General features: G+C 40.3%; 1 protein-coding gene across 5 annotated transcripts in view; it reads right to left on the reverse strand.

Moving 5' to 3' along the window:
- The window catches only part of unm_hu7910 (un-named hu7910), a 192,980-nt gene that overhangs the window by 153,537 nt on the left and 22,518 nt on the right, over positions 1-16,925 (reverse strand). For 4 of the 5 annotated variants that reach the window (XM_059981779.1, XM_059981753.1, XM_059981761.1 and 1 more), the window contains exons 2-3: positions 2,627-2,776; positions 1,936-1,980 (exon numbers count right to left, since the gene is read on the reverse strand). In XM_059981779.1, coding sequence (XP_059837762.1) covers positions 1,936-1,980; positions 2,627-2,776 — 195 coding nt within the window. The remainder of the gene's footprint in view (positions 1-1,935; positions 1,981-2,626; positions 2,777-16,925) is intronic. The other variant, XM_059981769.1, reaches the window with a different exon arrangement.

Consider the following 16,925-nt stretch of genomic DNA (forward strand, 5'->3'; position numbering starts at 1 on the left):
AACAGCACAGTTGTCTTAGTCTTTTACTGAAAAGGCTCCTCTGCTCAGTCAAGTTGGCATGTAGAGTGCAAGAAACATTGTTCAGAATTGCCAGGATTTTCCATAGGGTTCTCCAGTATGTCTACTTTGACTCGAATAACAAAGTCAGCCTTTCTAATCAGTTTATAGAGCCTGTTGGCATCACCCATCAGCGTGTCCCAGGACATCAACACATAGAAGATTGTACAGGTGACAACAGACTGGTAGAACATGTGAAGGAGAGGCCTGCATACTCCAAAGGACCTCAGTCTCTTCAGAAAGTAGAGGCAACTCTGGCCCTTCTTGTACACAGCCTCTGTGTTAGTGCTCCACTCAAGTCTGTCATCCAGATGCATTTCCAGGTACTTGTAGATCCTCACGCATCCACATCTTTACCATCAATAGTAACGGATATTATATGATTTACACATAAAAAACCTTTTATTCCAAGCACAGAACTAGAATCAATTTATTATCATTGACGTATGATGAAATTTGCTGTTACGTGGCAGCAGAATAATGCAAAGACAAAAATATATAAAAAGCGTAAAGAATTCATGGGTTAACAGACTCTGCAGAAATCTGATGGTGGAAAAAAAGCTGTTCCTAAATCAATGAGTGTGGGTCTTCAGACTCCTGCACTCCTCACTCACGGTAGTAGTAACAAGGAGAGGGCACGTCCTGCAAGTTGAGGATCCTTAAGGATGGATGCCATCTCTCTGAGGCACTAGCTCTTGAAGACACCCTCAATGGTGAGGAATGTTGTGCCTAAGATGGAGCTGACCGAGTCTGGGACTCTCCTGTGTGCTGGAGTCTCCATAGCCGGCTATGATGCAACCAGTCAGAATGGTCTCTACCATACATCTATAGAAATATCAGAATCAGGTTTACTATCATGAGCATACATCATGAAATTTGTTGTTTTTCTGCAGCAGTACATTGTAATTTATAGATTTTTATGTATTGCATGAGAATTATCAATATAAAATGAAATTAACTAATGCAAAAATATATTGTGAAGTAGTGTTCATAGGTTCAATGTCATTCAGAAATCTAGTAGCAGAAGCGAAGAAGCTGTTCCTGAAGCATTGAATATGTGTCTTCAGGCTCCCATACTTTCTCTTTGATGGTAGCAATAAGAAGGCATACCCTGGGTGATGTGGGGTCCTAATGATGGATGCCGCCTTCTTGAAGCATCACTTTTTGAAAGTGTCCTTGATGCTGGTGAGGTTATGCAAAAGTCTTTGATGACATACCAAATCTCCTCACACTTCTCACTCAGTAGAGACTCTGGCTTGCCTTCTTCACAATTACATCAATGTGTTGGGCAAAGGATAGATCCTCTGAAAAATTAACACCCAGGAAATTGAAGCTGCTCACCCTTTTCACCACGAACCCTCTGAGGGCTCTTCCTCTACCTGATCGGGGGCCAAGTAGCTGCCACATATTGCCCAATGGGACCTGCAAGCTAACAGAGGGAAGATGTGCCTTACATTTCCTTTGGTAGAGACACATTCCCACCCTGCCACCATGTGCTATCTTTCCCAGTTATGGGTCTGCAAATCCTACTTTTCAGCTACCTCAGACTTCTACAAACTGAAAACCAGATTGAAAGACAGAATGAAGCTTGATTTGATCATGCCTTAAAAATAAGGGACTTATTTCCTTTAAATCAGCCTAGCTTGCAGCATTAAAAAAGACACATTGAGATGATAGCTGTGCATGAACTGGTGTCAAATCCTATTTTCCCATTCATAATATACAAAATTAAATATACCCAAAAAATACCAAGTACATTGAAGCATAAAATAATCACCTCTGCAAATCTAAAGATCAACACAATAATATCCAGACAAAACTATACAGAGATTTCAGGCTAGTAGAGATTATAACATATGGGAACAGTGTAAATCCTACCTTGTAATACCTCTGAAAAATTATAACGGAATTCCTTAGCTTTCGCTGCATGAGTAATAAAAATAACACTTTTAAAGAACTGTAGAAAATAGTCATTGTGTACATAGAACAAAAGACTATAACTCAATATTTTGAAGAAAAGGATCCAAAAGGATGCTGATTCAAAATGAAGCAGTGTAATTTCAATGTGATCTTATTAACTCTTAATTAAATGCAACTTTTGGCGTAGTTTAGAGAAATTGCTCCTGGAAATCAAAAGCAGTTATTTTAACAGCTCTAAGATAAAACAGTTGGTTCTTATTGTTTTGGAAGGTCATCCCAGTAGAATACAAATTGCTAGAGGGCTATTTTGCACTACTATAAGCTGTATGTGATTGTATCTCTACAGTTCTTATACATTCTAAAGATTAAAGATCAAAATGTACAAGAACTGAAGAAACTGTAATCTGAATGAATCCACAACTTTATTAATGGAAAGAGACATACATGTATGTCATCCACTGGCCACCAGTGTTTCAACTATAATGGAATATGACCCAAAATGATAACCAATCTAAAAAGTTAATAAAATAATTCAAGTAATATTGAGCATAAAACAGTAATGTGAATCCAACTTCCCCCATACATGACATCCTGCTTTCAAGGACAGGAACTTTCATTCAAAATGCAATTTGAAAAATGAGAAACTTACCCAGAACTTCCTCATAATCCACCAAGTCAAACCAAACTACAGCTACTGATGACCAGACTCCAAGTAAAGCAATTATCATGAACCACATGAAGAACGAGCTTCCTGAAGGCCCATCTCCTTTCTTCCCATTTTTATTAGTGCCATGTTTATCTACAACAGAAGAAATCATGGTTAGTCATCTGTAGTAAGTAAGCAAATGGACAAAACACGAATGCTTAAAATTGTTCTATTTGTAACATTTATGCGGGGATAGACTCACAGAAACATATAATGCCAATTGCATGATTTGGATTAAAATTTATTGTCACAACAGCAATGCACAGAAGCTGATTGGACCAGATCAACTGACTCAGTACCAATGTTAACGCCAGTACCTTTCCATTAGTGGTCTCACTGCCAGTTGTGTATTAGACTCCTCATGGAGTCCCACAATACCATACGAACTTCTGCTTGCTTCCCAAATATCAAACTGGAAAGTGTGACCATTGGGCCTATCCCAAATTAAGCCACATAGAGAGCGAGAGAGAGCGAGAGAGAGCGAGAGAGAGCGAGAGAGAGCGAGAGAGAGCGAGAGAGAGCGAGAGAGAGCGAGAGAGAGCGAGAGAGAGCGAGAGAGAGCGAGAGAGAGCGAGAGAGAGCGAGAGAGAGCGAGAGAGAGCGAGAGAGAGCGAGAGAGAGCGAGAGAGAGCGAGAGAGAGCGAGAGAGAGCGAGAGAGAGCGAGAGAGAGCGAGAGAGAGCGAGAGAGAGCGAGAGAGAGCGAGAGAGAGCGAGAGAGAGCGAGAGAGAGCGAGAGAGAGCGAGAGAGAGCGAGAGAGAGCGAGAGAGAGCGAGAGAGAGCGAGAGAGAGCGAGAGAGAGCGAGAGAGAGCGAGAGAGAGCGAGACACTTTTTAACTATATTTAATTCTTACTTCCATTTGAATTTTACCCTACTGATACATGTTTTTGTGACATGCAAGCATTCAAGTAAAATGTAAGCAGAGGACAGGGCTCATCAGTTGTCACACCTGGTCTGGGAGTGCAAAAGGCTGCTTGCATTGAGGAAATGTCTGTACTGAAGAGGCAGAGAAAGGCTCCCAGCCAACGTTTGTGCCATGGACAGACTGGAAGAGTAAAATGGCTTAGGGACAAAAAGCCAGCAATTACAGAACAAAATATCCCCTCTAACAACTCCGGTACTACAGCACAGACAAATTCAGCCACACAGCAGGGTGATAAGGACCCTCCTGTTGAAAAAAGTGGCTTAAAGCCAGATTTCACTTTTTTTTTCCTCATTCCCGTATGTGATCTTTAGGTTGTTTCATCACCACATTCTTTACATCAAGGATATATCTTAGTAGGTGTTCCATGCAAAGGGTGGAACAAATTTCTAAAGACATCACCAAAAATAACTGAAGTCACTGATAGCGTCACTTGCTCAGAAGTGGGTTACAGCCATTTAATTTTTCCAAACTGAGAACAGTTTTAAATGAACTGGTTTCTATTAGAAACACAGAAAACCTACAGCACAATACAGGCCCTTCAGCCAAAAAAGCTGTACTGAACATGTCCTTACCCTAGAGCTACCTAGGCTACAGAAACATAGAAAACCTACAGGACAGACATTCTTAAAGCAAAGCTGTTCAGACCCTCTCACAATTGCTTTCAACATCCCCAAAAACAGCATATACTTATAGCAGAAGCTATATCCACTAAAAGTAAAAAGTAAACTAAAACCAAAACTTGTTCCACATGAATGGTTTTAATGCCTGCTGTGCAAATGCCTATTCTCAACTTCCATTACATGTACCACACAGCCTTACAAATCCCTTTTTCTATTAAATAATCAATTCTCCCCCATCGTTCAGATCTGGATCTGCAAGACTTCAAAATTCAATTTGATCCATTGTGGAATTACTCATTTTTGTTATGGGAAGCCCAATGCCTCTCCATTGCAGTTTCATTCAAGCTGTCAGCACACTTTAGTTCCAGCGGTTGTTACCCCAGAAATATTTTTACATAATCACTGAAAGAAAGTTAGCATCATGACCTCTACACAAAACGTATTCAAACACATGATCTGAGTGTACCTGGTAATTCCTTTCTGACTCTGATCTAAGGAGACAGTTAACAGCCAACCTTGGTGGATCTGTGATTGCACTTAAGCCCAACAAGCAAGGCAGCTCATTTCAGATGGGTGCTTGAAAATAGTTTAGCTGATTCATATTTCCTTACTCTTATTATCTTTAGGTATTTGGTGTTAAATTTTCCAATTGCTATGATAGGATTTGAACTTTTATAGCTGAATTAGTGATTCCCATTTTAGAAAGACATTCAGCAAAGTCTCTCATGGTATTCTCCCCAGAAGATTTAAATGTATGGGATAAACAGTGACTTGGCCATACACACAGCAATTCAGTAACAGCTTCTTCCCCACTACCAACCGATTCCTAAATGGATACTGAAGGTTTAGGCACTACCTCACTTTTTAAAAAAAAAATACAGTATTTCTGTTTTTGCACATTCTTTTATATCTATTCAATATACGCAAGTGATTTACTTGGCTCTTTATTATGTTTTACTTTAATTTCTTTTCCCTCTCTCCCTCTCTCCCCCTCTCTCCCTCTCTCTCTCTCTCCCTCTCTCTCCTAGATTATGTATTGCATTGAACTGCTGCTGCTAAGTTAACAAATTTCACATCACATGCCGGTGATAATAAACCTGATTCTGGTTCAGAATTGGTTTGCCTATAATGGCAGGATGTTTATCAGCACTGATGTACAGGGGCACCTTGTACAGTGGCTGCTTAAGTGAATGGAATGATAAAGACAGCAAGCAGCATGCTTGCCTTTATTACTCAAGACATTAAATTCAAGAGTCAGGAAGTAGTGTTAAGAGTTTTTAAAAAAATAAAACTCTTTTTAGACTACATCCGGAGCACTGCATTCAATTCTGGTTACCTCATTATAGCGAGGATGTGAAGGTGAGAGAAAAATGCAAAAGAGGTTTTACCAGGGTCTTGTCTGAATCAGGAGGAATATGCAATAAGGAGAACCATTTAAGCAATACAAGCACAGCTTCAGGCCCATCAGTCCATTGACCATGGTACTCACCCAGCTATTGCCAATTTCCAGAGTTCCGCTCATAACCCCAGCCCTTCCACATAGCTATCCAACAGCTTCTTAAATTATATTACTGTAACTGCCTCAGGCACTTTCTCTGGCAGCTCGTTTCACTCACAGCATTCTGCATGAAAAAGTTGTCCCTCAGGTTCCTTCTCGCTCAAAATCTTTGCTCCTGAGTTTTGGCCTCTCCAATCCTAGGGAAAAGACTCCTTACCTCTGCTTCTCAGAATTTTAAACATTTCTATAAGGTCACCCCTCAAGCTCCTACTTTCCAAGGAATGAAAACCTAGCCTGGTCAACCTCTGCCTATATCCTCCTCCAGTCCTGGGAACATCCTCAAATCTCTTCAATTTAACTACAGTCGGCCCTCCTTATCCGCGGATTCTGGATGCGCGAATTCAACCAAACGCGAATTGCGATAACCCAGAAGTGCTCTTCCAGCAATTGTTGTTCAAGCATGTACAGATTTTTTTTTGTCATTATTCCCTAAACAATGCAGTGTAGCAACTATTTTACATAGCATTTACATTGTATTAGGTATTATAAGTAATCTAGAGATGATTTAAAGTATACGGGAGGATGTGCGTGGGTTATCGGGCATCAGGATCGAAAAAAAGTCAGAACAGGTACATCCGGTATTATTTAGCATCAGTTAGTCAAACGTTTGTCTTAGTATATAGTACATATTTTATCTTTCTATGCATATAAAACACTTAAGAACATATTTTTCAGTGACGGGCTCGGGAACGGAATTTTCCGAGTTCGATCCAGTAACAGGCTGCTTCCGAGTGCACTCTCCACCGTGCCAGGTTGATGTGGAGGATCAAAAACCCAAAACCCAATAATTAAACCACTGCTTTCATCGGGGCAGAGCCTTTCTCAATTATCCTTTAAAATTGTTCCGATCGTTGACCGGTAGCCTAACACTTTTCCAATGACTGATGGCATTTCAGCTCTTTCAGATGGCTTTATTATTTCCATTTTATTTTCAATCGTGATCGTGATTATTTTCGTGAACAGAAACACTGCGCATTCAGAGCTCTGGCGCCAGGTCCTAATGTCCAGCGCACTGAGACAGGTAAATAATGCCTGGGGTTCCGCTGGGGCCTAAGGTCATTCAGACAGGTTGAATAAGGGAATTGAGCATCCGCGGATTTTGGTATCTGCAAGGGTTCCCGGAACCAATCCTCTGCGGATAAGGAGGGCCAACTGTACATCTTTCCTATAACAGGGTAAACAAAACTGTACAAAAAGTGTGCTCTAACCAACAACTTGTACAGATACAACAATGTCCCACCTCTGTGCCCAGACTACTGAGGTTACAACTGACTGATAACTAGGGCTATTTTCTCTGGAACTGCAGAGGCTGAGTTTATATAACTATAGGAAGCATGGTTAGAGTAGACTGCCGTTATCTTTCCCCCACAGAGTTGAAATTTCTAATACAAAGGATATTCATTTAAGAAGCTGGTGGGGGGGGGGGGGGGGTAAAGGAGAAGAAGTTCAAAAGAGAAATGAAGAGCAAGCTTCTTAAGTTGTGGGTGCCTGGAATGCGCTGCTAGGGCTGGTTGCAGAGACAGTGATGATAAGAGGTTTTCAAGAGGCTCTTAAGTAGGCATATAAATATGTAAAGAGAGGAATATGGCCCATGTGGAGAACTATAGGGTAGCAAGAAAGGAGCTTAAGAAGGGGCTGAGAAGAGCAAGAAGGGGACATGAGAAGGCCTTGGCAAGTAGGGTAAAGGAAAACCCCAAGGCATTCTTCAATTATGTGAAGAACAAAAGGATGACAGGAGTGAAGGTAGGACCGATTAGAGATAAAAGTGGGAAGGTGTGCCTGGAATCTGTGGAAGTGAGCGAGATCCTCAATGAATACTTCTCTTTGGTATTCACCACTGAGAGGGAACTTGATGACAGTGAGGACAATACGAGTGAGGTTGATGTTCTGGAGCATGATGATATTAAGGGAGAGGAGGTGTTGGGAGTTGTTAAAATACATTAGGACGGATAAGTCCCCGGGGCCTGACGGAATATTCCTCAGGTTGCTCCACGAGGCAAGGGAAGAGATTGCTGAACCTATGGCTAGGATCTTTATGTCCTTGTTGTCCACGGGAATGGTACCAGAGGACTGGAGGGAGGTGAATGTTGTCCCCTTGTTCAAAAAAGGTAGTAGGGATAGTCCAGGTAATTACAGACCAGTGAGCCTTACGTCTGTGGTGGGAAAGCTGTTGGAAAAGATTCTTAGAGATAGGATATATGGGCATTTAGAGAATCATGGTCTGATCAGGGACAGTCAGCATGGCTTTGTGAAGGGCAGATCGCACCTAACAAGCCTGATAGAGTTCTTTGAGGAGGTGACCAGGCATATAGATGAGGGTAGTGCAGTGGATGTGATCTACATGGATTTTAGTAAGGCACTTATTTGACAAGGTTCCACATGGTAGGCTTATTCAGAAAGTCAGAAGGCAGAGGGTCATGGTGGAGTGACTGCATTCAGATTGGAGGGTTGTGACTAGTGGTGTCCCATAAGGAAAAGTTCTGGGACCTCTACTTTTTGTGATTTTTATTAACGACCTGGATGTGGGGGTAGAAGGGTGGGTTGGCAAGTTTGCAGACGACACAAAGGTTGGTGGTGTTGTGGATAGTGTAGAGGATTGTTGAAGATTGCAGAGAGACATTGATAGGATGCAGAAGTGGGCTGAGAAGTGGCAGATGGAGTTCAACCTGGAGAAGTGTGAGGAGGTACACTTTGGAAGGACAAACTCCAAGGCAAAGTGCAAAGTAAATGGCAGGATACTTTGTGGAGGAGCAGAGAGATCTGGGGGTACATGTCCACAGATCCCTGAAAGTTGCCTCACAGGTAGATAGGGTAATTAAGAAAGCTTACGGGGTGTTAGCTTTCATAACTCAAGGGATAGAGTTTAAGAGTCGCAATGTAATGATGTAGCTCTTTAAAACTTTAGTTAGGCCACACTTGGAGTACTGTGTCCCGTTCTGGTCGCCTCACTATAGGAAGGATGTGGAAGCATTGGAAAGGGTACAGAGGAGATTTACCAGGATGCTGCCTGGTTTAGAGAGAATGGATTATGATCAGAGATCAAGGGAGCTAGGGCTTTACTCTTTGGAGAGGAGGATAAGAGGAGACATGATAGAGGTATACAAGATATTAAGAGGAATAGACAGAGTGGACAGCCAGAGCCTCTTCCCCAGGGCACCACTGCTCAGTACAAGAAGACATGGTGTTATGGTAAGGGGAGGGAAGTTCAAGGGGGATATTAGAGGAAGGTTTTTCACTCAGAGAGTGGTTGGTGCCTGGGATGCACTGTCTGAGTCAGTGGTGGAGGCAGATACACTAGTGAAATTTAAGAGACTACTAGACAGGTATATGGAGGAACTTAAGGTGGGGGGTTATATGGGAGGCAGGGTTTGAGGGTCGGCACAACATTGTGGGCCGAAGGGCCTGTTATGTGCTGTTCTATTCTATGTTCTATGTTTTAAATAAGGAATTGGGATTCATTAATTTAATTAGTTTGCCACAACATAGTGGGTCAAACTGCCTGTTCCTGTGCTGTATTGTTTTATGTTCTACAGCTCTGGCTTCTCACCCAGTAACCCAACTAATCACTGCACAACTCCACTCACTTGGCATTGCTTAGCGACTGATGGCAACAGTGGGTCATGGATAGCCCGATTTGAATTGCAGTGCATATTCTAAATCTATCCCACTGAACATAGCAGGGCCAAACAAAACAACAACCAATCTCCTCAAATGTGCAAGACGAAGCTCTATTTCTACAAATTGAGTTTGGAGAGTATGGAGGAGGATTTTCCCCTTGGAAGTCCATTCTGGCAATTAAGTCCTCCAAGATATGGGCCAGCAATGATGCTGATAATTTAATTTGGTATATAAATTTAGCCACCACCCTCATCTATTAGAGATTTTGTGAACATTATGCATTTCTAACTACTTATGTGAATGAAGATCATTAGACAGTCTGCACAACTAGTGCACAAATCAAACAGGCATTATAATCAAAATGACTCAGCAAATGATGTATTGCTACAGGGCTTCGGCACTGGAATAGGCCAAGGGGTCAATGTAACTAAGGTTGTAAAATAGCAGGACAACTTCTAAAGATTAGCGTCAATACTTAATCTGGCTGTTTCATATTTTTTAAAATAGTCTTTTGAATGCAAAACTTTGTGCATCTGTAGTATGCTTGGAACAAAATAATCAAATGGGGAAAAAAGTTATTTCAGGTTGAATACAACTTTGTATACTAGGCATTCACAACTAAGTTTGATGGCTCAACCGAGGCACGTTGTTACAAAGTGTTACTGAGAACAATAAATTACATTAGGAAATACATTTAACATTTTCCAAGTGGTGTCCAAACCAAATAAATACCAACTTATCAGTACTGCTCCATTTTGGGAACTGTGAATAAGTATCAGCAAAGAAAATAAAGAATTAATTGCTACCCTCTAATTCTTTAACAACCACATTTCCTTCATATTGCTCCAAGATTCAAAAAGAGCTAGATGCATTTTTAAGGATGCCAGGCCCCAACACTCAAGTGGCCTTTGGAGATAGCAATGAGATAGTTAAACAACACACATTATTAACTTCAATTTCATAGCCAAGTGGCTGTTTATTCAGAAACTTGAATTCTGTCAAGTTGCCTTCAAAACATGATTTGGGGCATTGAAATATGAAATGTAGAATAGTCTATGATTTGTCAATGCAAATACTGTACTCATGTCATGATGCTGTTTATTGATTATAGCTCAGCATTTAACGCCATCATTCCTACAGTCCTGGTCAAAAAGCTACAGAACCTGGGTGCTTATACCTTCCTCTCTCCACTTGGATCCTTGACTTCCTAACCGAAGACCACGATCTGTGCAGATTGGAAATAACATCTCCACCTCGCTGACAATTAACACTGGTGCTCCAGAGGGATGTGTACCCTCTCTACACCCATGACTACTTGGCTAGGCACAACTCGAACAGCATCTATAAATTTGTTGCTGATACAGCCATTGATGGCAGAACTTCAGATGGTAACTAAAGGGCATACAGGAGATATCAGTTAGTTAGCAGTATCACAGCAACAACCTGGCACTCAACATCAGCAAGACCAAAGAGCTGACTGTGGACTTCAGGAAGGGTAAGATGAGGGAACACAAACCAATCCCAATTGGAAGAGAAAGAGGGAGTCAGAAGTGCAGAGTCTGAGCAATTTCAAGTACCTGGGTGTCAAAAATTTCTACAAATATAGCTTGGATAGCATTCGGACTAGCTGCATCATCATTTGGTTTTGTGGGGGGGGGGGCTACTGCACAAAATCAAAATAAGTTGCAGAAACTTGTCAAATTAATCAGCTCTATCATGGGTACCTGCCTCCGTAGTATCTCAAGGAGCGGTGCCTTAGGAAGGCAGCATCCATCACTGAGGAATCCCACCACCCATAATATGCCCTCTTCACACTGTTACAATCTGGAAGGAGGTACAGAAGCCTGAAGGCACCGCTCAGTGATTCAGGAACAGTTTCTTCCCCTCTACCATCCGATTTCTGAATGGACATTGACCCATGAACACCACTTCACTACTTTGTTATTTTGCTGTAAGAAACAAATAAATATTACATATATTTTTAAATTTTTTTCCATTTAGACTATTTTTTTAACCTTACATTTGCTCACAAAGCAAGAAAACTGTGACTGCTTCAGATGAGCAAACAACTCTTTTTCCCTCCAAGTTAAAACATTGTAGGATCAAGATTCATTTTAGAGACTTGAGCACGTAATCCAAATTCTGCTCTAATGAAAGAGTATTGCACTATCACCGGTGCAGTATGTCCACATGAGAAATTAACCCAGGACCGCACTTGTCCTTCAAAGTGAACACAAAGGTTTCATAGAACAACTCAGAAGACAGAATTCTGAAAACAAACTGATCAACATTTAATTGTTCACCAAACAATTCTAAAACCGATTAAATGGCCATTTTCTCATCACTCTACAAGAGTTTGCTACTTAACAAATGGCATCATAGTTTCCTACATTATAGTACTTTTGGATGTTTTGAGGTCATAAAATATAAAAACCACTTTACCAACATTACATACCTTTTAACTTTTCATTGTCATTTATAACTGCAAAATATTTAAATTCTCTCACCTCAAAACAGTGCTCAAACTATTCCGACACCCTCTCTCACCTGAAAAATATCCCTTACCATCTTTAAGATCATCGACTGGACAATTTGTTATTTGAACCAAGACGAAATTAATACATCCCCTTAATTACAGTTCAGGGATCAAAGATAGCTAATTTCTCCAACATTATATGACAGCATTATTTAGCTTCATTTCACTGCATGGAGCTTTCTTTCCAAATTCATTATTTCTAAAATGACAGCTTAATTTAGATAGCAAACTGATGATTGGAAAGCTCTATGTAAATTGTTGAGCTGGGGATAATTATCTAATTGTGTCCTTTTGCTGATCCAGACACATTCTTGATCAGCATGAAAAGGAGTTTTCAGATAAATATCAGTAACTGACTTGATCCACTGAAAACAAATTCACTAAACCGCATTGGACAAATCAGAAACAAGGAGGTTATACTGCGACACAGATCATTGCAAGATTATCACGAGAAGTTTACTCAGTATTTATTAGACTGGGTGTCACTTGCAAAAACAAAACTATGCAATGCAAATTAAAATATTTCCAAGTAAGCCAGACCATATAGGGGCACAATTTCCTTGAAAACACTTTGTGACAAGAAGATGCCACCAGATTAGCTCTAAACTCTTCATTATAAATAGTTCAGGAGTACACCTGTAGTACTCCTTAGATAGACCAATCTGCTTCCAAATACTGAAAAGATAAATGGAATGTTTTGACAAAAATTAAAAAGGTGAAAATTATTTTGAATACAGATTCACACAAGACTTCAAGTACAATACTCTATAGCATCGTTACCTGTGGTGATAAAGCAAATGCTGCAATTGAGCAAGTCATCTGAAAGACAACATTAAATAATCAAATTTGGCTCTTTTTAAGCCATGAGCTTTAATTTAACACATGTCTAAAAACTCAAGCCTAATTTTCAGATGATTACCAGCTAGTCAAAACTTAATACAAAATGGGCCTACTACCATTAAGCAAAAAGCAGCATTGAAATGTATTACTTTCTCAACCACACACTGTAATACCAGAGTACAAGTCTAATATTCTTGTGTTCTAAAACATAATCATTGCACACAAGGATCAAGGCCACAAAATATCCAGTGTACTTGCACACAAAATTTAAAATGTTACCTGAAACATCTGCCATGGTATCAGTCATCTATTTTCCATAAAGTAGCAGGCAACACATTATTAAATGTAATGAAGAAAAGCACAACTCTGGAACGGAGACTCCAGCCACAGAGCAGAAAGCCACAGCTAACTCAGCTATAACCCGATATGAGACCAGCCGGCAGAATCTGCCAGCAGAGTATTTTTAGGTTTGTTTTCTCCATGAGTCAACCAGTTTCAAGCACTCATATGGAAATACTTCTCATTGAATGACAACTATTTGGCATCAAACTTGTCCAAGTTATCCAAGCAAAAGTCATCACTAATATTCACCCACTGTCCAATGACAGGTACCGTTCAGAGAACAAAAGAATAAAATGTGCCATTATATTTCCTAGTATGTCTTAATAAATCATTCAAAAGCTATTCGATCACAAGATATCATGAACAAAAACAAGTGGCTGAACAATTTTAAACAAAGATTCTGCAGATGCTAGAAACCCAGAGCAACACGCATAAAAATGCTCAAAGAACTCAACAGGTCAGGCAGCATCTGTGCAAACCAACAAACAGACATTTCAAGTTGAGACCTTTCTTTAGGACTGGAAAGCTAGGGGACCAAGGAGAGGCACTAAGGGGAGCTGATAGGCAGGTAAGGGGTGAGGGGGAAGAGCGCAGGAGTGGGGAATTGAAAAAGAGGCCTGGGTAGGAGGAAAAGTACCAGAAGTTGGAGAAATCCGGAAAATCCACACCAGTACTTAAAACCCCACATTTAACAGTTTAAATCGCCATCATACCAGAATAGCCATCTCCCTCTAATTGCATAGTGAAAAGAACTGCTATTTACAAGATTTTCCCATCTTCCAACCTGAATTTTTCGGGAATGGAGATATAACACATTGTGCTAAACACAAGATACTAGTAAAACTCAGTGAGTCAGGAGCATCTATGAAATAGAAAATGCATTGGGTGCGGACACTTCATTCTAGTTCCTCTAGCTCTCTGAGATGAGTCCATGGAATTCTAGATTCCAGCATCTGCAGTCTCTGGAGCCTCCAAGCAACATTTTTGTGTGCGTGCATTTTTAAAAAAATAAACATTTTCCCCCTCCTATCGCTAACTAGAGTATCAAACACTCTTACCAGGTTAAAATGTGACAATCATGTAAAGGGGGGTTTCTTCTTTTTCTTTGTTACTGCATACGTTAATCAAAATGGCTTCTTTGTTTTGTTAAAAAATAGGAATGCTTCTTTGTTGCGAGAGAGAGCTGGAAGCTTGTTTGGGTTAAAATTTACTGATGACGAGAATTGTATTCCTTTGTAAACCAACTGGGATTAATGTTGTTCTTTCTTCTGAGTCTGTAAACTATTGTTGGCGGGCTTTTGGGGAGATTGGTGCGAGGGGGTGAGAGAGAGAGGACGCGATGCTGTAAACTGGGTGAGGAATGGACTCCAAGCAGGGGTCCAAGGTCAGGAGGTACCCCGAGGAGAGGAGACGAAGATAGATGTGCTTGGTTGACCACTTCGGGTGGTCCTGAGCTGCGAGTCGAGGAGTTCGGAGGGGATCGAATGGTGGCCAGGAGACTTCAGTAATTGAGCTCCAATGGTTATGCACGAAGTGGTTTGGACTTTCATAAGTTTGGTGCCTTTTCTTTATTTTCTTTTCCTTCCTATATACTGTATGGTTATTTATCAGTTATAGTAATCTTTATAAATTGTAATCATTTAATCACATATGGTATCCTGTTTATTCTTTGGCAAGGCAGGGACATCACACAGCATTCACACAAGCTGATTACCCAGTTTGGCGGGGTCGAAGGCTGCTCCCCCTAGACGAGAACGAGCTGAGCAAACCTGAGGCGACCCAGGGGGTTACAATACGCAGTAACAAAGAAAAAGAAGAAACCCCCCTTTACAATCATATTTATTTAATAGTGTTCTGTTTAAATTGTTTAATATGTGGTTTTTCCACAGTAGGAGCAATTACACAACAATTGCTGCATTATAATAACACAGGACTCTGACCTCACAACCTCTGCCAAGCCCACTAAAGCTTTTCTATGAAACTCAGTACACTTGAAAAATATAAATCTTCATCTTTACAACACTTTACAATATTTCCAACAGACTGTTGTTAATTTCTTACTTTTATAAATTAGAACAAGCCCACTTGGCCCATCAAGTTAATACTATCACCCCAATTTTACCATTTATCTCTCTGTAATCCTACAATATTGAACTCCCCTCTGGTTTCCCTAACACCCACCTTAGTTCACACTTAGTTCACAGAGGCCAATTAAGTCTCCAAACCAGTGCATCTTAGGAAACTGGAAGAAAATTTGGAGCATTCAGGGTAAAATTCAAGAAGCCACAGAAAGAAGGTGAAAATTCAATAAAACCAGCACTGGAGGATGAGATGGAACACAGATCACAAGCACCAGGAGCCAACAGCACAATATGATAGTTATACAGCTCTTCCAAACAAATTTTTTGTTTCTTTACTTGTGAAACTTGATCATCATCTTTAACCCCATCTAAAACCAACCCTTTTGTTTCCTCACTTTCCAAGTCATAAAAACTTTTAAAACTTTCCAGTTCTTTTTAATTGATTTTTTATGCATTTCTACAACCAGTACAATCAAAAACCCAATAGCAAAATGAAGATTAATACAGTGCAAAATAAACATATCAATTGTATGTATAGCTCAAAACAGTAAGGAAAAAGCACCCAGAATAAAATCTTATAAAACTAATATCCTCCAGTTCTAATAAAAGATGAGCAACAGCAATCATATTGCCTTGTCACAAAAGCTGCCTAATATGGCTTTTCTACAATCCTGTTTATATTACAGAGAATTCTACATCAGTATTTTCCTTCGTAATTCCTACAGCACAAATGCAAATATCTCAAAAGTAACATACTGTTTGCAAAGCACTTTGGGATATCCCAAAATGATGAGAGGTGCAATATTTCAAAACTACAATCAAAGCTGAGCTTTTAGTGCCTCAAATGAATGCAAATATCAAATAATCTCTAAAAAAACTGACTACCGACCGCAATCTACCCTCAACAACCTAGACTTTTTATACCTTTTCATCAGTCCTTTTCTTTCTGGCTAAGAGACCAGGTGCATCAAAATGACCATTTCAACTTCTGAGTCATGATGCAGAGACAATGTGTGTTTGATGTTTAATAAAATAGCACAGATGGCTATTGGACCAACACAATTGTTCTATAGATGGAAATAAAAACACAGCAAGCCAGACAGCATCTATGGGAGGAGGGAGTGACGACGTTTCAGGCCGAAACCCTTCATCAGGAGTGAGGTAACATGAGATGGTTGAGGGGGGATAAGAAGTGGGGGGAGGGATGAAGTAGAGAACTGGGAAGTGATAGGCTGGAGGGAAATGGGCTGGAGGAAGATGGAGAATTATGGGAAATAAAGAGAAAGAAAGGTAAGGCTGAGGGGAGATTATGGGGGGGGGGGGGGGAGAGAAGAGAGAGAAAGAGAACCAAACTAAAATTACAGATAGGGATGGGTACGGTGGGGGGCAAGGGTATCAACAGAGGTCTGAGAGATGTTCTATAGATGGACTTGTAAAAAAAAAAGCACTTGGGGGAAAAAAGATCACATAATAGGCTGATTTGTACAACTACAGGAGAGGAAGCAGAATGGTGACAAACGGTGATTTCTGCACTCTGGGATGTACTCGGCATGACTGCTGGATACAAAACGGTGATGACTACCTATTGTAAAACTTCAACTTTTGGGTATTAGAATTGTACTATTCGCTAACAATGAGACTGATCATTGTTATCAACTGAGGATGAAAAGCATTGTAACAAGCAAAATTGGAAGAGGTACAACTTGGAAGAAAAAAAATTTA

This window comes from Hypanus sabinus, chromosome 1 (genome assembly GCF_030144855.1).
Source record: "Hypanus sabinus isolate sHypSab1 chromosome 1, sHypSab1.hap1, whole genome shotgun sequence".
NCBI lineage: Eukaryota > Metazoa > Chordata > Chondrichthyes > Myliobatiformes > Dasyatidae > Hypanus > Hypanus sabinus.